Source organism: Entamoeba dispar, genomic scaffold (assembly GCF_000209125.1).
Source record: "Entamoeba dispar SAW760 scf_1105229461125 genomic scaffold, whole genome shotgun sequence".
Taxonomy (NCBI): domain Eukaryota; phylum Evosea; order Mastigamoebida; family Endamoebidae; genus Entamoeba; species Entamoeba dispar.
The window spans coordinates 1-16077 of NW_001854536.1; the positions used below are offsets into that span (position 1 = coordinate 1).

Sequence of the window (16077 nt, forward strand, 5' to 3'; positions counted from 1 at the left end):
TTCTTATTTCTTTTCTTTTTTATATGATTTATCATTTTTATTATTCTTTATATTTATTTATTGTTTATTTATCTTTTATTTTATTTTGAATATGAAATATTCATCATATTTCATTATTTATTTTATTAAATTGATTTAATAATACAAACACATATTATATTTGATTGATCAATACATAAAATAAAATATTAAATATTATTATAATTTAATTTGAAATATATGAAATTTGATTATTATAAATAATTAATTCATTAAAATTATATGAATACATATCAATAAACAGAATATAAAATACATAATATTGTATTAATAATGACCTATTAATAAAATATCATTTTATCATCACTTTCTTATAAAATATAAATTAATAAATCATTAATTTTCATAAATTATCATTTATTCTAAATAAAACAAACTCAAAATATCTCTGTTCTGATATGAAAAATACAATTATTGAAGTAAAGTATTGTTAAGATTATCAGAATTGATTTAATTCATACTTTGTGTTTATTTAACATGTGATTTTTATTTGTTTGTTTTTGTGATGTTATTTTTAACATCAAATTAAAATTACATATTACTTTTACATTATTGTTTGAATAATCTTATTTCAAATGGTAAAAATGAAATTATTGTTTATTTATAACATAACATTAAAATTGATACAAAACGATTAAAAAGTATTTAATCTTATATTTTTATTTCATTACTCCCTTTTTTTATTTAAACAAAATCTTATAATCATCAGTTTATTAATTAGTATGGGTGATTGGTACATCAGTGGTTCAAATATTCAAGGAGAACATGGATTAGTCGAGAAAAGAAACAATCTATAAGGAAGAGCATTTTGTCATAGAATTATTGATGAATGTATTAGAGAAGGAAGAACTTTACATGTCCATCAACAAGATTGGCAAATAAACACTTTCACTTATGAAAAACTTTAAGTAATTTCTAATTTACTTTTTCTCTTTTATATTTGTTATTTCTTATTTTCTTATCATTTCAATTCTTAAATATTTTAATTTTATTTTATTACTAAATTATAAATAAGAATAAATTATAAATTATTTATTTGTAATTATTTGATATGATAAATACATGATGACAACATTATGAAAATGTATAATTTAATCACTTCTTCATGATTTTAAAATATCATTTTTGTTTGTTTAATATAATTTACAAATTATTTCATTTTTAAATTTCATTAATAACAATTTAAATACAATAACAATCAATTTTTAAATTCTATTGTATTGATTTATAAATAAATATATCACATAACATGATAGTGGGTAATATAAATAAATAAAATATTCATTTCGGTTTATTTTAAAATAATAATACGTTATGTAATTTAATATATTATAAAATTAACTACAATATTCATTAGAAACATGAAATAAAATGAATTTGATAATCTCATTATTTCAGAATTAAATGATTACATTACAATCTAATTATGAAAGAACGAAAAGAAGAGCAGAAATGGCATATCTTAAAGAACATTATCCACAAAATATATTTCAATTTCATAAAATAGGTATAAAATTTCAAACCATCAAGAAGAACAAAACGAGATAGTTGTTGAACCTGATGTACACTTTCAACAAGATAGGAAAGAATACCTTGTTTTTTTCAATAATCATTTCAGTGAAATACATAATATTTTAAATCAATGATTAGAAAATGAACTATCAGAACATTCATTTATTATTTCTGATATCCTTAAAAGTAATTTCAACCAAATTGCAGAAAAGGAAGAACCACATGGACTTTTAAGAACTTTTACTATTTGTTTAATTCCATTTTATGAAGTGTATCATGGATGTAGTTGTTAGTGTAATATTTTAGCAACAAAATTATCTTCAAAATCATCAGAAGATGATAACAGAATATGTCAGTTGACATTTCATGTATATAAAACAAAAGAATTAATTGAAAAATATGGAAATGAAATAAAAACAGGTAATATATGTGGTATTTATATTGAAAATAATTTTAATGGGAATAGTGGTTATATTACAGATTGTGATACTAGTTTGTATCAAATCATAGAATTAAAAATTTATGAATTAATATCTTCATATAAAAGTTTATATTATAAATTCAAAACATTAATTGATATATTGTATGAAGCTGAGTGAGAGATTCAACCAACATTAAATGAATGGAAAAGATTACAATTTTGTTTTGTTATTAATAGAGTGAATTATTATTTTACAAGACAAGAAGAACTTTTAAGTGATAAATCATTTGAAGAACTTAAATTAATGACAATTCATAGGAAAGTGCTTAATCAATTTGCAATTAAATACAAACATTTATATTTAACAAATACAGAAACTATTCTTGGAATTACATTAACTTAACATAAAATATACTTCATTATTTATTGATTCAAATGTTAATGAATTTTATAAAAAGATTATAAAAAGATTAAATACAGAAGCACAGATTCTTATAAATAAATATCCATAGATTGAATTCACAATAGAAAGGATTAAAGAAATAGCAGAGAGTTTAAAACATGATAACAATCAAGATTTATTAGATAAAATGAAAATAGAAATAAATGAATTAAAAAATAAACTAAAAAACTTATGGGGAGAAGCAGTAACTGAAGTTGGTAAAGTTATAATACAGAAAGTAGAAGATGTATCAGATGTTGCTGTTTCATTTTTTGATATTTATTCATTAATACAACAATTTAAAATAAAAGATATATTAGATTATATGTTAACACAAAATAAAATAACAAACAACTCACAACAAGGAGGTAATGATAATCATCCAACAAATAATACAAATAAACAAAATAATTCATCTAAAATATCTTTATATAATAATAATACACCACTTGGAAGAACAATAAAAACTATAAACATTACTCAAGAATAATTAGATAAACTCCATTCATCATTTAATAATATTGTTGATGCACAAATCATAACAAATAAAATTGAATTGTATAAAAAACAAATGATTGGATTTGAAAAAGTTCAAGAAATATCAAATAATTTTATTAATTTACTTAAACTTAAAATAATATTGAAAAGAGAATGGCAATTTGATGAGATTGATATTAATGAATATTTATGAATTATTGTTACAGAAGATAACAAATATATTGTTAATTCAAGAACAAGTTCTGAATGTAAAGTTAATCATAAAATATATGAAATAGAAAAAGTATTAAATTATAATGAAGAATATGAAGAATAATAATCAAAATGATAATTTGAATTTATTTTAATGATTTTATGGTTTTATTTCAATAATTTCAAATAAATGATAATGAAAACATGAATAATTATAATTATTTTTTATACATTATATTAATGTATAATTTGAATATATAATTAACAAATAATTAATACTTATTATATTTATAATGACATCAATTAAATATTATAAAATATTCATTTTTATTTTAATTAAAATGAATATAACAAATAAAATAAGAGAGTGTTATATTTATCTTTTTTTATTTCATATTTTATTAAACCAAAATTATATTTTAAATTAAACCTTCTTCAATTAGAGAATTAATGTGATTATTCCAATTATTATCATGACTAGGTTTACTGTCATGTTTGGTGTTCCATTGTCTGTTGGTGGATTAACACATACATCTTCAATGCAATTGTTATTGATATAATCAAATTTATATCCTTCATCACAATATGATAGTACACATTTTGTACTCCATTCTCCATTATCTCCACATTCATATCCTCCATGTCCATGTTCTATATTAATTTCTTTATCACATTTTTCATCTCTTTTAACTAATCTTTTATTCTTTGGATTACATTTTGTTTGATATTTCTCTATTATCTTCTTTGTTTCTTCTTCAAATTCTTTTATTGTTTCATCTGAATAATCAAATTGATAAATATTCACTCTTTCATCTATCATATCTGTTAAAAATTCTCTAGGAATACTTTCATTATATTCATAATTATATCTATATGTTTCTATAATGCTTATTCCAACTTTATATCCATATTGTTTAATTATATTATTTTTATCTATATCATTTAAATCAATAACAACAGTTGGTGATAATCCTACTTCAAATTCTTCATCTTTACCATTAGGATCACCATCAAATCCAACAAGAATAGCTCCTCCCCATTCTTTTAATCCTTTTGTTACTTCTGAACAAGCAGAATAACAAAATGAATCTGTATAAACTACTATTTCTGTTGGTTTTCTTGGGTTTTTCATTATTTTCTTTGCTTCCCAATTTTCAGTTGATGGTTGTGAAACTTTATGTTCAACATCACCATATTTAATAATATTTGGATTTGTATACCATTCTCCAAGTGTTTGTGGATTAATTCCTTTTTCTCTTCTTTCACATGTTTCTGGATCATATATATAAGTTCCATATCCTCTTCTCATTATATCTTCTGTAAGATCTGATATTCTTCCTGACTCTATATCATTAACATCATCATATGGTGCAAGTATTTTCTGAACCCATTGTGAATAATCATAATCACCTCCTCCATTCTTTGGGAATATGAGTTGAATAGGATATTTATTAGAATCAAATAAATCAATACATTTTAAAATAGTATCTTCATATGATTTAACATATGCATCTTTAGGGTCAAACGACGTAATGACAAATGTATTAATTTTATTATCTGATAATGAACAATATACTTTATTATCATCTGATTTATGTGGTTTATTTCTTCCTTGTTTTGTTTTCATTCTTTTCACAAGTTCTTTTCTTGATTTTATTTCTTCTGGTGTTAGTTTTGGTTGAATTCCTTGTTTAACTTCTTCTCCTTGAAGTAACTCTTTAAGTGATTTATTAGGTGTTGATAGCTTGAATATAGAATAGTTAATTGTGACACTTTCTTCATTTTCCCATGTAATAGTTATTGGTGTGTTTAAATATTCTTTTGTTAATGGTGTGTCACTCAATGACCCAATTGAAATTACTGATCTTGCTTCTGTAAATTGTGCATGTGGACATTTTAATCTCATATATTTCTTTCCAAATTCACGAATAATATTAAATGGATCTTCTCCATTTATTGTTTTAACTGCTATGTTCTGATTATCATCTATTTCTTCTGGAACATCAATAGGAATACCACCAAGACTTTTTCTAGGAATTAAATACATTTTCTTATCATTATCAATATTTATTGTAAATGGAAGGAAATAAAAGAAATTAGTTAATTCTGATTTTGGTTTATTAAGTTTGTCATCTACATTAAAACCTAAATGTCCATCTCTTGTTGAAATAATGAGATTTTTAATTTGAGAATAGAATTCATACATACTTGTTGTTTTTGTATTTATTTTATTTAATTCTGCATCAATATCCACTTTTTCATAATAATTATTTGAAAATGATGGTTGTGGTGGATTCTTTAATATATCTTTAAATACATATGCTTCTAAATAATATTTTAATCCTGTGATAATATCATTATTTTCTTTTTCTGTTGTTTCAATTGATTCAATACATTCAAATGCACTATCTACTGTATCTATTTCATTTGTAGTATATTCACTACACTGTTTTGATAATGAGAATGTAATAAACAGAAGTATAAAGTAGATCATTTTAATGAATATATCTTTCTTAGTTTGTGTTTAAATACTCATCTATCATTTATTTACCCTATTTCTTGATTTAGTATCATTAAATTATTACCCTCAATTAATTCCTCTTTCTTTTATTTTATTTTCTTCTTATTTTTCTTATCATTTTTATTTTCATTTTCATTAACATTACATTTGGTATATTTTCATGTTTTTATTCTTAATTTAAATTAATCATCATTCATATTTCAAATATAATTTATTTGTTATCAATTTATTGTTATTTATGTATTAGTTTGTTATTGATTGTTGTTTTATATTTAATTATATAATAAATTTATTTATTCATTTTTACTTTTTATTTATTTTATTATTTGATTTTATATTTATATTCATTTTTAATTTTAAATTATTAATTATTTTATGTTATTCATTTATTATTATTTCTTATTTATATTTATTTATATTATTTATTATTTCATTGATTTCTATTTATCATATAATTTGTTGTTGATTATTGTTTTATGATTTTATTAATGTTAAAATTGATGATTTTTTATTCTTTTTCTTATTATTTTATTCTTTTTTTCTTTTGAATATTGATTAAAATATTTCAAATATTTATTATTCTTGTTTGTATATCATTTGATATTAATGATATACATCAACTAAATCATCTCATTTATATTTTAATTAGTATTATTAGTATTTTACTATTTGTTATTATGATATTAATATTTGTTAATATTGTACATCCAATGAAATATCTCTTATTTTATTAATTGATAATGGTATATTAATTGATTATATTAAACAACGTCTATTAAATTATTATATTCATTTTATTGTAATTGATGATTAAATATTATCATTATTATCTCTTTTTCTTCTTTCTATTATTTACATTGTTATTTCCTGATATTTTAACATTTGATATTATTTGTTTATTCATATTTATTTTATTTTTATTATCAATTTTGATATATTTGATATTCATACATGTTAATGAAATATCAATTAAATTATTCATTTTCTATTCATTTGATTGATATGATATATTATTTGATTTCAATATTGAATATTCATTATTTTATTCTTTTCATACTTCATTATTTAATAATTTATTTATAATGATGAATATCTTTAAAACAATATTCATTAATTCAATCATTTCATTCTGTTATTTTATATTCATCTATTCTTTGTATTCATTTTTATATATTTTCATTTTTCTTATTTTATTCTTATTTTCTTTAATTTATTTTAATTTATCATTTTAATCATTATATAAAATGATAATAATGTTAATATAATGTTATTTATGTTTATTGTTATTTATTCATTATGTTTTTCTTATTATCAATATTATTTATCATTTTATCAATATAAATATTATTTTATTTTATTTATATAATTTCATTTCATGATTTATTTTTATTGAATTAAATTCTATTATATTTCTTCTTTTTCTTATTTATTTTTATTATCTATTATTCTTTTTTGTTTATTTTCAAAAAATAAAAATATTCAACTAAAATTTAATTTAATATCAACTTCATTTTATTATAATAAATAAAATCATTTGTTTTTATTATTATATTTATTGTATAATGAAATATGAATAATAAATTAGTTAAATTCTTCATTTATCATTTATTTTATTATTTAATTCTATTATCTCTTTTTTAAACTTATTTATATTCTTTTATATTCTTTATTTCTATTTTTATTTTATTATTTATGTTCATATTAATATCATTTATCATTTATTTACATTCTATATTATTTAATTTTGATTATAATAATAGAAATAAGAAATCAACAATTAATAATTACATATTGTTAACTATTATATTATTTAACAATTCATTGTTATTATTTCTTATTCTCTTTCTTCATATATTTAATTTCTTTTTATATTCATTTATATTTCTTTATTATCATTTCTTTATTTATTCTCTCTTCTTATTCATTTTTATTGAATATTAATTTAAAATTAATTACAAAATCATTTTATAACTTATTATTTCTTTTCTATATTATTTTCATTCTTCTTATTTATCATTAAATATATTTTCTTTTATATTCTTATGTTTTTCATTATCTATTATTACTATTTATTATCATTTTATTATCATTATTCATCATTATCATTTTATTCTATTGATTTATTTCAATAATAATATATCAAATGAGAATAATAATATAAAAAGAAATATTAAGAAATTATAAAATTCGATAATAAGAAATAATAATAAAATAATTAAATGAAATATATTCATTTATAAAATACTTATTTATTTTTTAATCAACATATTATGATATAAAATATAATATAAATATTAATTCTATTCATTTATTTATATATTAATAAATAAATCAATAATTTAATATAAGAATATATTAATATTAATATACATTTATGATATATATTAAAATCAATTTTCATTAAATTTATTAAAATATGTAATTAATATATGTTTATATATTTGATTAAATACATATTCATGTTTTAATATTTGATTATTATTCATTATTTTATTTATTTATTTTGATTTATATTTTATTATTTATATTATTTATTTTATTCATGTATTTGATATTTATATTTTAAATATATTCTTATTATTTAATTATTTCATTTCTTATTAATATTATTCATATTCATATTTCATTTAATTTAACTTATAATTTAATTTTATTGATATTTATATTATATAAATACAAATAGATTAATAAAATTGATATTTATTTATCTATAATATCAAATTCATTTAATTTATATTTAATAATACAAAATCATAAGTTAAAATATAGAATATAAGAATAATAAAGAATAATAAAATAATAATAAAGATATAAAAGATAATAAATAAATATGATAAAATAGAAGATATAAGAATTAATAAACATATACAATAAATAATAATAAATATTTTAACACAATAAAAAAGAATAATATCAAAAAGAATAAATAAGAAAAGAATAATAATAATATAAATGATAATCAATTATAATTTATTTCTACTTCAAATTATATTGTATTTCATTTATTGTATTTTTATTTCATTCATCATCATTTGTTAAAACAATTTCTTGGTATTCTTTCATTTTTCTTTAATTCTTCTTCACATCCACATCCACAAAAACATCTACGTCCAAATTTAGTAATTGATGAAGGTATATTAATTGATTTTAATGATAGACATTCTTTAAAACAACAATTTCCTAATTTGGTAATTGATGATGGTATATTAATTGATGTTAATGATGTACATCCAGAAAAACATCCATATCTTATAAAACTAACTGATGATGGTATGTTAATTGATTTTAATGATATACATTCAGAAAAACATCTATCTCCAAATGATTTAATTGATGTTGGTATATTAATTGATATTAATGATTTACATTCATCAAAACATTCATATCCAAGTGATTTAACTTCTGATGGTATTGTATTTCCATATGATTTTCTATCTTCTTTTGTATATTCTATATTTTTACAGATATTTCCTTGTTTTTTTTCGAATAAATATCTCCAATATTCTACTTTGTACCATATTATTTTTTTAAATATTTTTCCATCATCAAATATTTTATCATATTCATTATAAATATGAAATGTTTCAATATTAGTAAATAATTTTCTTGAATATTTATTTAATGGAATTGGATTAAAATGAAATCGTTCCATATTTCCTTGAAATCTTTTAATTCCTATTTCTAAATTAATAAAATCTTTAATATCATTAAAATACATTGATGTTATCATTATTTCATTATATCCTAATTTCATTCTTGATTTATTATTTATTAGTTGTTTTTATTAGTTCTTTTATTTTTATATTTTAATTTCTTCTTTTTTATTCTTTATCATCATTCTATTTTTATTAATTGATATTTGTTATGAAAAACAATAAATAATATGAAATAAAATAAAATGATAATTATTTTTATTTTTAATAAATTCATAATTATTAAATATTTCATTTTATTTTATATTTTATTCATCATTGATTCGAAGATATCACGTCAGAGACAACACACACAACACTAAAATATTTACATCCTTCGATTCCCCCAGTTATGGTCTAGTTATGACGTTGTGTTTGGTTAGAAAAACATCTTAATCAATATTGTAAGAATAACAATGATTATTAATTACAATGATGTGATATCACTGATAATAAACAAATGGGTATTTATAAAGATGTTATTATTACTTATTATGATACAAGTATATTTGATAATATAAGAAAGATTATCAAAGAAAAAGGGTTTAGTGGTTGATACTAAAAAGAATATTAATTCATATCAATACAGTAGTAATTATATACTCTCCTTAAAATAAGAAAATAAAGAATAATTTTAATATTCATCAAAATCAAATAGAAATTAAATAATGAATATTTAAATAATTGATGTTTAAAATACTCTATTCCATATCAAATAAAAGAGAAAATGAAATTGTCATAATTCAACAACTAAAATCAAAGAATAAACTAATAAATAATGAAAATACAATGTTAAAACAATTAATCTACATTGAATAATGAACAATATAATATAAAATTATTAACATTTAATTATCTACTTTTTATTTGTTTTGATTTGATTATTATTATTTAAATTATCAATATTAATGAAAAATCAAAGGAATGACAAACAATTGAAGAATTATATTTTTGATGAAAGAACAGTAGAAATGGTAATAGAACATTTCTATATACAATCAAAAACAATTATGGTAAATTATTCAAATTAGAAAATAATTTGCCATAATTGTTTTTTGATTATTTTTGTTCAAAAAATTTTATATAATATAAATAATTTTTTAATATTTCTTCATATTTACAAGAATTATTGAAAAATCTAATGAACATTCACTTCAGTTGTTCGAAGATAGAATAATTTGAAAAGAGAATACTTGATAGATTTTTATTAGTACAAAATATGATATGATGACAAATAATGGATTTAGATTTATGTTAGTTCAAAAAATATAATAAATTTTAACATATACATTCTGAATAAATTTTATATTGAAAACATATTTGATAATTTAAATAATTTGATTGATATTTTCATACTAAAAATATCTGTTTAAAAATTAGAACAAATTAATTTACATTAAAGTATTTTACTTCTATAACATATTGTACTTTTATTTATTCATATTATTTTACTTTTAAAAAAGATATTTGTTGTTATTAAAATTAGTTAGGATTAATTTTTTTATAACATTTGAATGATTTTATCATTTTTTCTATTGAAATATATTCTCTCATATTCTTTGATTGTCTTGTTATATCATCTTCTTTTCTTTAAGAAAGATTCTATTAAGAAAAGTGTTATATAACCATTATGTTTTAATTGTCCAATACATTCATCAATTTTTATAGAATAAATTATTTGATCATTTGTTAATTCTAATAATTTCATTATTTGTTTATTCATTCATCTCATAAACACTGGATATTTAACATTTCCATATTTAATATGTACTACACATTCTTTTCTTATTATATTAACTTTATTAACATATACTATCATACTAAATAATAACAATAGAATAAATTCATAAAGAATGTATGATGAAAATATCTATAAAATAATGACACTAATCAAAATATATAAAGAATTAAAATAAATGATATGAAGGAGAGAATATAATGAAAAGAATAAAAATAAGAAATAAATATCAAAAAATTAAAAATAATTTCTAAAAAACAAAAAAAGAAAAGAGAAAAAATAAAAAGAAAACAAAATAACAATTTCAAACATAAAAAAAATAAAATATTTGTTTGATTGAATCAACTGGTATTTTGTATGTTTTTATCATTTCTTGAGATTGACTAATGACATGTCACTCATGTAAATGTGTTACAATTTCATTTAAATTGTTTTGTAATGGATTTAAGTGGTATTTTATATTCATAGTTAGTGTATGTTTGTGAATCTAATGAATTTAATTGATTTAGAAGTGAGTATTCAATTTGATAATCATTAATACCACAAAAATAAACACTATTTTTACTGTCAATAACTTTAATTTCATTAAACAAAGTGTTACAAACAATAATACCATTTGTTCTAATGTCTTGAACAAATAAATAGGATGTGGTTGATCTGATTGTAGTTGGTATTTCTCATTGAATTTTTGATTTGAATTTTAATTAATCTTTACACTATCTTTATAACTCATTCCTCTCTTTGTTGTAATTACATTTTGTTTATTAACCTCACATCCAGAAGTAATCATTCCATCATTTTTATCAGTTTCTCCTTTGTTATTATTAACTACTTCATCATCAGTAACTACAATGATTAAACCACAATCATTCACATTTAAATCATTAACACTGTAATTACAACAATTGAAAATAACTTATTCATCACTTATTCAAACAACATCATTGATTTCATTATAAATAATAACAAAATCTTCATGAACAATAACCATTTGAGATTTTTGTTGAAGAGTTTCACAAATAATTAGTGGTTTATTACTAATTCAGAAATTGGAACAATACATCGTTGTTTTGTTGAATCATTTATATCACTTGATAATACACCATGTTTTTATTTGTTCAATTCAACATCAATGATTGTATCTGGAGAAGAACACATTCTTTTACTTTCATTTGTTTTAGATGATATTCTTTAATGTCTTTCTTTTTATTTGAAGATATTTGAATGATTCATTTTGTTGATCATTTGAGATAGTCTTTTCATAGAATTGACATAATCGTCAGACATAATCAGATAATTGTTCAAACAAGATGAAATAATATCATCAATTGTTTTTGGTAATGTAGAAAGTGTCTTTTCATTTGTATTTAATCATTCTAAAATACTTTCATCTTAGATTCATGAATAATGTTATTACTATCACCACATTGTTGTTGTGTTGATTCAGTGTATTCAATGGAATAATTGAAAAGATAGATGTAATTGATAATGAAGTATTTGATAAGTTAAAAAAGAATGAAATCAAATAACAAAAAATGAATAAATTGTGTTATTCAAAAACAATAAACGTGACAACACGTATTCACATTGTAAAAATACATCACTATTCAATATCTATTTACTTAAATACTACCCATCAACTGAAATGAAGTATTCATGACTGACTCACACGACAACCAACAAGACAGAAAAATATGGAAAGAACCAACAAGGAAAACAGTTGAAATTGAAAACATGAATGATGGATAAATTTCTGTCATTCATAAGGGTTTAAAGGAGAAGATAATAAATGGAAAGTATCAAAAGAAGATATTGAAATGTTAAAAATGGGAATTGAATCTATTGAGAGTGATGGTAAATTAATGTACAAAATCATAGAGAAGAGTGATAAATATTTAACTCAGAAATCTAAAAGTGAAAAAACAGAAATAAAATCAGAAGAACTCAAAGAAGAAATAAATAATCATGAAGAGTTAATAGAAAATATTGACAAAGGGAAAGATTTCATTAAAATGAATGGAAATATGAAATAGGTAAAGTTCATTTAGAAATAACAAATGAAGATATTATTTTTATTGTTTGGAGGATTTTACAATCTATTGTTCAAAACAACCTATTGGACAACATGGTATTTATCAAAATGATGTAATTATGAAAGTATTAAAAAATCAAATAACAACACTTGTAGATTCTAAAGTGATAATTAAAATTATTTGTTTCATTTGTTCTTTCATTACAGAAAAAGAAGAAATTCAAGAAATTGTATCTTCAAGTCATTTAAAGAAAAATATAAATAGATATTAACAAATGGTGATGAGAGAATTATTGAATGAATGAATTATACATTAAATAAATTTAAACACAAACAATTTAATAATCAAATCATGTTTATTGAATATAATTTAATTAAACAATAAGTAAAAAGAATAATAAAGTAATTTAAAGTGAAACAATGAAAGAATGGAGTTAATTATCAAAGAAATTATATTTTTTGATTAACTTATTAAATGAATATTTTATTAATCATTATGAAACATTACAAATCAAGTTAATATTTAAATGAAATAGAATATAAAATGTTTATAAAGAATAAAATGATTTAATAAATGTTTAAAAATGAACAACACTAATATTCTAATGAAATATTAAATTCAAAAGAAGAATGAATAAAATAAAAATGATATCTAGATTATTATTTAAGATATTAAAGATACAAATAAATAAATGAATAGAGTTATTTCATTTTGATGATAATACGATAATCATTTTATTTAATTGATGAAATATTTTTGTTTATATTGTATTTAAATCAAAATAACAAATAAAGTTGTTATTTATTTAATTATTTTTGTATTACAACACTTGTTTATTTACAATACTTGTTGTAGATATCTTCAAATATTTATTACATATCTTATTAACAAAATAATAATCTATGAATAAATTAATAAAAGTAAATTAATGAAAAATAAAGTGTATATTATCATATATTACTTAGAATCTAATTTGATATTAACTACTTTCTAACTCTGATATATTTGTTTTATTTCATCAATTTGTGGTATTTCAGTATAATCAATTAAGAATATAATACATTTGATTTGTTCTAAACAAATTTAATTTAAACACCAAGATTTTCTTTTCTATTACAAAAGATGTATAATTGAGTTTAATTTTCAATGAAGTAAAATGTTTTTAAATGATGAGACATTAGAATAAAAGAAAAAGAATAACTAAGAAACTAAATGATATTATCAATGAATAGTTTTATTCAAATATATTTCATTGAATATTTAGTTTTTATACACAATAATTTGATAAATAATGAAACAATTTTATAAGTTTTCATCATTAATTTCAAATCAAATAAGAAAAGAAGTTGAATGTATTAACAATGGATATTTTTATATTAAACAAATAAAGATAATTAAACAATAAATCAACATGAGTATAACTAATTGAATTAATAAAGAATTCTGTACTTTTACATGATTGATTTTTAATAATTATCAATTTATATTCTTCCAGTTGAAAGATAAGTATACTATTATGTTTATCTTCATTGTTTTTTAATAAGAAGGAAAGAAAGAAAAATAGAAATCATCAAAAAGAAACAAGTTTCATTTTTTTAATACAATGAAACATTTTAAAACAGAGTTAGTTCTGTTTAAAAATAAACATAATGAGAAAATACTGAGAAGTTAATAATAAATGAACACTGTCAATTACTTTTTATTTAAACTCTAAAATAAATGAACAAATACAATAATTTTATCATTGTTTTTAATACTTGTTTTTAAAGTCTTAATTCAAATAATCCAGGATTTATCATACTTATTTTGCATTTACATGTAATAGTGGATGTTATAAAATGGTAGTTTTGTAAAAGTATGTTTTATTTAATGGTATTTAAAACAATAAAATAAATAACAAATTATAATGTGTAATTCAACATGTTATGATTGTTCTCAAACCACTACTCATGTATTGAATGTAATGGAACACATTATTTATAAATAATGTAATGGTTTATGTTAGTTAAAGTTAAATAACAAGGATAAATGATTTATAAAAAATAGAGTGTTCAACAACATTTGAAAAACATTGTCAAAGATGTAATGAAGAAGATGGATGTATTTACTGTCAATGTGGAAATCAAATTCAATATAAAATATGTTGGTCATGTAAAGACATTGACGAACATTGTTTATTATGTTCAAATAATCAATGTGAATCATGTTCTGATGATTTTATAGGTAATATTGGGAAATGTCAATCATGTTTAAAAATACACTTACTTTTTGAAATAATTGTCTTGAATGTAATCAAATTTATGTTATAAATGTTCAGATGGATCATCAGGAAATATACATTACTTAGATGAAATATGTTGATTGTTCAGAGAAATAATCACATTGTACACAATGTAATAACAATGAATGTTTTAGTTGTGAAAAAATACAGGGTATTATTATTCTAATGGAGAATGTAAAACTTTGATTTCTTTTGTTTTATTTCTTTTGATAATAATCAATTAGTTGTTCTTCTCATTGTTTGACATGTTCTACTTCAAACACTTGTACTCGATATCAAGATAGATAGTATGTAACAACGAATCATTGTGTTTCATGTTCAACAAGAAATGTAAATTATGTGATGCAACTTCATGTTTTTCTTGTTTAGAAAACTCATATTTATCAAATGGAATTTGTACGAGTTATCAAAACAAATATTCACATTGTCTTTAATGTTCTTGGAACACAACTTGTACTTCATATGTATTATGATCTCATGGATATTGGTTTAATGGAAATGTATGTGTTCAATGCAATAGAATGTGTTGAATAGAAGGATATATTGATTCAACAAAATGTATTAATTGTAAAGAATGATATATTTGATAATAATAATAAATGTGATGATTAGTTCTGCTTAAAGTGACAATGGTTGTAATAGTTGCTGATTGAAATGAAAAGATAATTATGTTTTAAATGAAAGAAGATGTTATCCAACAATATATCA

General features: G+C 19.2%; 5 protein-coding genes across 5 annotated transcripts, besides 47 other annotated features; 3 read left to right on the forward strand and 2 right to left on the reverse strand.

The window, feature by feature from the left end:
* Positions 1-3: 3 nt before the first annotated feature.
* Positions 4-123: a microsatellite.
* Positions 124-175: 52 nt separating this feature from the next.
* Positions 176-335: a microsatellite.
* Positions 336-350: 15 nt separating this feature from the next.
* Positions 351-411: a sequence feature (AT_rich).
* Positions 412-952: 541 nt separating this feature from the next.
* Positions 953-1037: a microsatellite.
* A 2-nt stretch (positions 1038-1039) lies between these two features.
* Positions 1040-1087: a sequence feature (AT_rich).
* Positions 1088-1147: 60 nt separating this feature from the next.
* Positions 1148-1280: a sequence feature (AT_rich).
* A 19-nt stretch (positions 1281-1299) lies between these two features.
* Positions 1300-1380: a sequence feature (AT_rich).
* A 520-nt stretch (positions 1381-1900) lies between these two features.
* EDI_126710 (uncharacterized protein) lies at positions 1901-2375 on the forward strand (the record flags this gene model as incomplete). The annotated part of the gene is made up of 3 exons (XM_001738159.1): positions 1901-1919; positions 1972-2134; positions 2210-2375. The coding sequence occupies 3 exons, from the start codon at positions 1901-1903 to the stop codon at positions 2373-2375; spliced, it is 348 nt and encodes a 115-aa protein (XP_001738211.1).
* Positions 2062-2113: a sequence feature (AT_rich).
* Positions 2376-2562: 187 nt separating the features above from the next.
* On the forward strand, positions 2563-2904 carry EDI_126720 (uncharacterized protein; the record flags this gene model as incomplete). Its single annotated transcript, XM_001738160.1, has 1 exon — positions 2563-2904. The coding sequence occupies one exon, from the start codon at positions 2563-2565 to the stop codon at positions 2902-2904; it is 342 nt and encodes a 113-aa protein (XP_001738212.1).
* Positions 2802-2857: a sequence feature (AT_rich).
* Positions 2905-3017: 113 nt separating the features above from the next.
* Positions 3018-3056: a sequence feature (AT_rich).
* Positions 3057-3239: 183 nt separating this feature from the next.
* Positions 3240-3533: a sequence feature (AT_rich).
* Positions 3534-3543: 10 nt separating this feature from the next.
* EDI_126730 (uncharacterized protein) lies at positions 3544-5598 on the reverse strand (the record flags this gene model as incomplete). The annotated part of the gene is made up of 1 exon (XM_001738161.1): positions 3544-5598. One exon carries the CDS (start codon positions 5596-5598, stop codon positions 3544-3546), a length of 2055 nt encoding a protein of 684 aa, XP_001738213.1.
* Positions 4018-4052: a sequence feature (AT_rich).
* Positions 5599-5709: 111 nt separating the features above from the next.
* Positions 5710-5762: a microsatellite.
* A 26-nt stretch (positions 5763-5788) lies between these two features.
* Positions 5789-5912: a sequence feature (AT_rich).
* Positions 5913-6052: a microsatellite.
* A 77-nt stretch (positions 6053-6129) lies between these two features.
* Positions 6130-6171: a microsatellite.
* An 86-nt stretch (positions 6172-6257) lies between these two features.
* Positions 6258-6326: a sequence feature (AT_rich).
* Positions 6327-6440: 114 nt separating this feature from the next.
* Positions 6441-6556: a microsatellite.
* Positions 6514-6706: a microsatellite.
* A 93-nt stretch (positions 6707-6799) lies between these two features.
* Positions 6800-6849: a microsatellite.
* A 46-nt stretch (positions 6850-6895) lies between these two features.
* Positions 6896-7088: a microsatellite.
* A 1-nt stretch (position 7089) lies between these two features.
* Positions 7090-7156: a sequence feature (AT_rich).
* A 13-nt stretch (positions 7157-7169) lies between these two features.
* Positions 7170-7340: a microsatellite.
* Positions 7230-7371: a microsatellite.
* Positions 7372-7426: 55 nt separating this feature from the next.
* Positions 7427-7570: a microsatellite.
* Positions 7489-7673: a microsatellite.
* Positions 7674-7676: 3 nt separating this feature from the next.
* Positions 7677-7737: a microsatellite.
* Positions 7738-7755: 18 nt separating this feature from the next.
* Positions 7756-7852: a microsatellite.
* Positions 7757-7916: a microsatellite.
* Positions 7917-7943: 27 nt separating this feature from the next.
* Positions 7944-8113: a repeat region.
* Positions 8107-8517: a repeat region.
* Positions 8518-8525: 8 nt separating this feature from the next.
* Positions 8526-8595: a microsatellite.
* Positions 8596-8653: 58 nt separating this feature from the next.
* Positions 8654-9379, reverse strand: EDI_126740 (uncharacterized protein; the record flags this gene model as incomplete). The annotated part of the gene is made up of 1 exon (XM_001738162.1): positions 8654-9379. One exon carries the CDS (start codon positions 9377-9379, stop codon positions 8654-8656), a length of 726 nt encoding a protein of 241 aa, XP_001738214.1.
* Positions 9142-9164: a sequence feature (AT_rich).
* Positions 9349-9475: a microsatellite.
* A 23-nt stretch (positions 9476-9498) lies between these two features.
* Positions 9499-9591: a sequence feature (AT_rich).
* Positions 9592-9598: 7 nt separating this feature from the next.
* Positions 9599-10184: a repeat region.
* Positions 10185-10197: 13 nt separating this feature from the next.
* Positions 10198-10227: a sequence feature (AT_rich).
* Positions 10228-10388: 161 nt separating this feature from the next.
* Positions 10389-10426: a sequence feature (AT_rich).
* Positions 10427-10578: 152 nt separating this feature from the next.
* Positions 10579-10824: a sequence feature (AT_rich).
* Positions 10825-11191: 367 nt separating this feature from the next.
* Positions 11192-11302: a microsatellite.
* Positions 11303-11307: 5 nt separating this feature from the next.
* Positions 11308-11351: a microsatellite.
* Positions 11352-12881: 1530 nt separating this feature from the next.
* On the forward strand, positions 12882-13359 carry EDI_126750 (uncharacterized protein; the record flags this gene model as incomplete). The annotated part of the gene is made up of 2 exons (XM_001738163.1): positions 12882-13027; positions 13119-13359. 2 exons carry the CDS (start codon positions 12882-12884, stop codon positions 13357-13359), a joined length of 387 nt encoding a protein of 128 aa, XP_001738215.1.
* A 32-nt stretch (positions 13360-13391) lies between these two features.
* Positions 13392-13499: a sequence feature (AT_rich).
* A 35-nt stretch (positions 13500-13534) lies between these two features.
* Positions 13535-13673: a sequence feature (AT_rich).
* Positions 13674-13819: 146 nt separating this feature from the next.
* Positions 13820-13905: a sequence feature (AT_rich).
* A 46-nt stretch (positions 13906-13951) lies between these two features.
* Positions 13952-14028: a sequence feature (AT_rich).
* Positions 14029-14453: 425 nt separating this feature from the next.
* Positions 14454-14495: a sequence feature (AT_rich).
* A 466-nt stretch (positions 14496-14961) lies between these two features.
* Positions 14962-14996: a sequence feature (AT_rich).
* Between the last annotated feature and the right edge of the window lie 1081 nt (positions 14997-16077).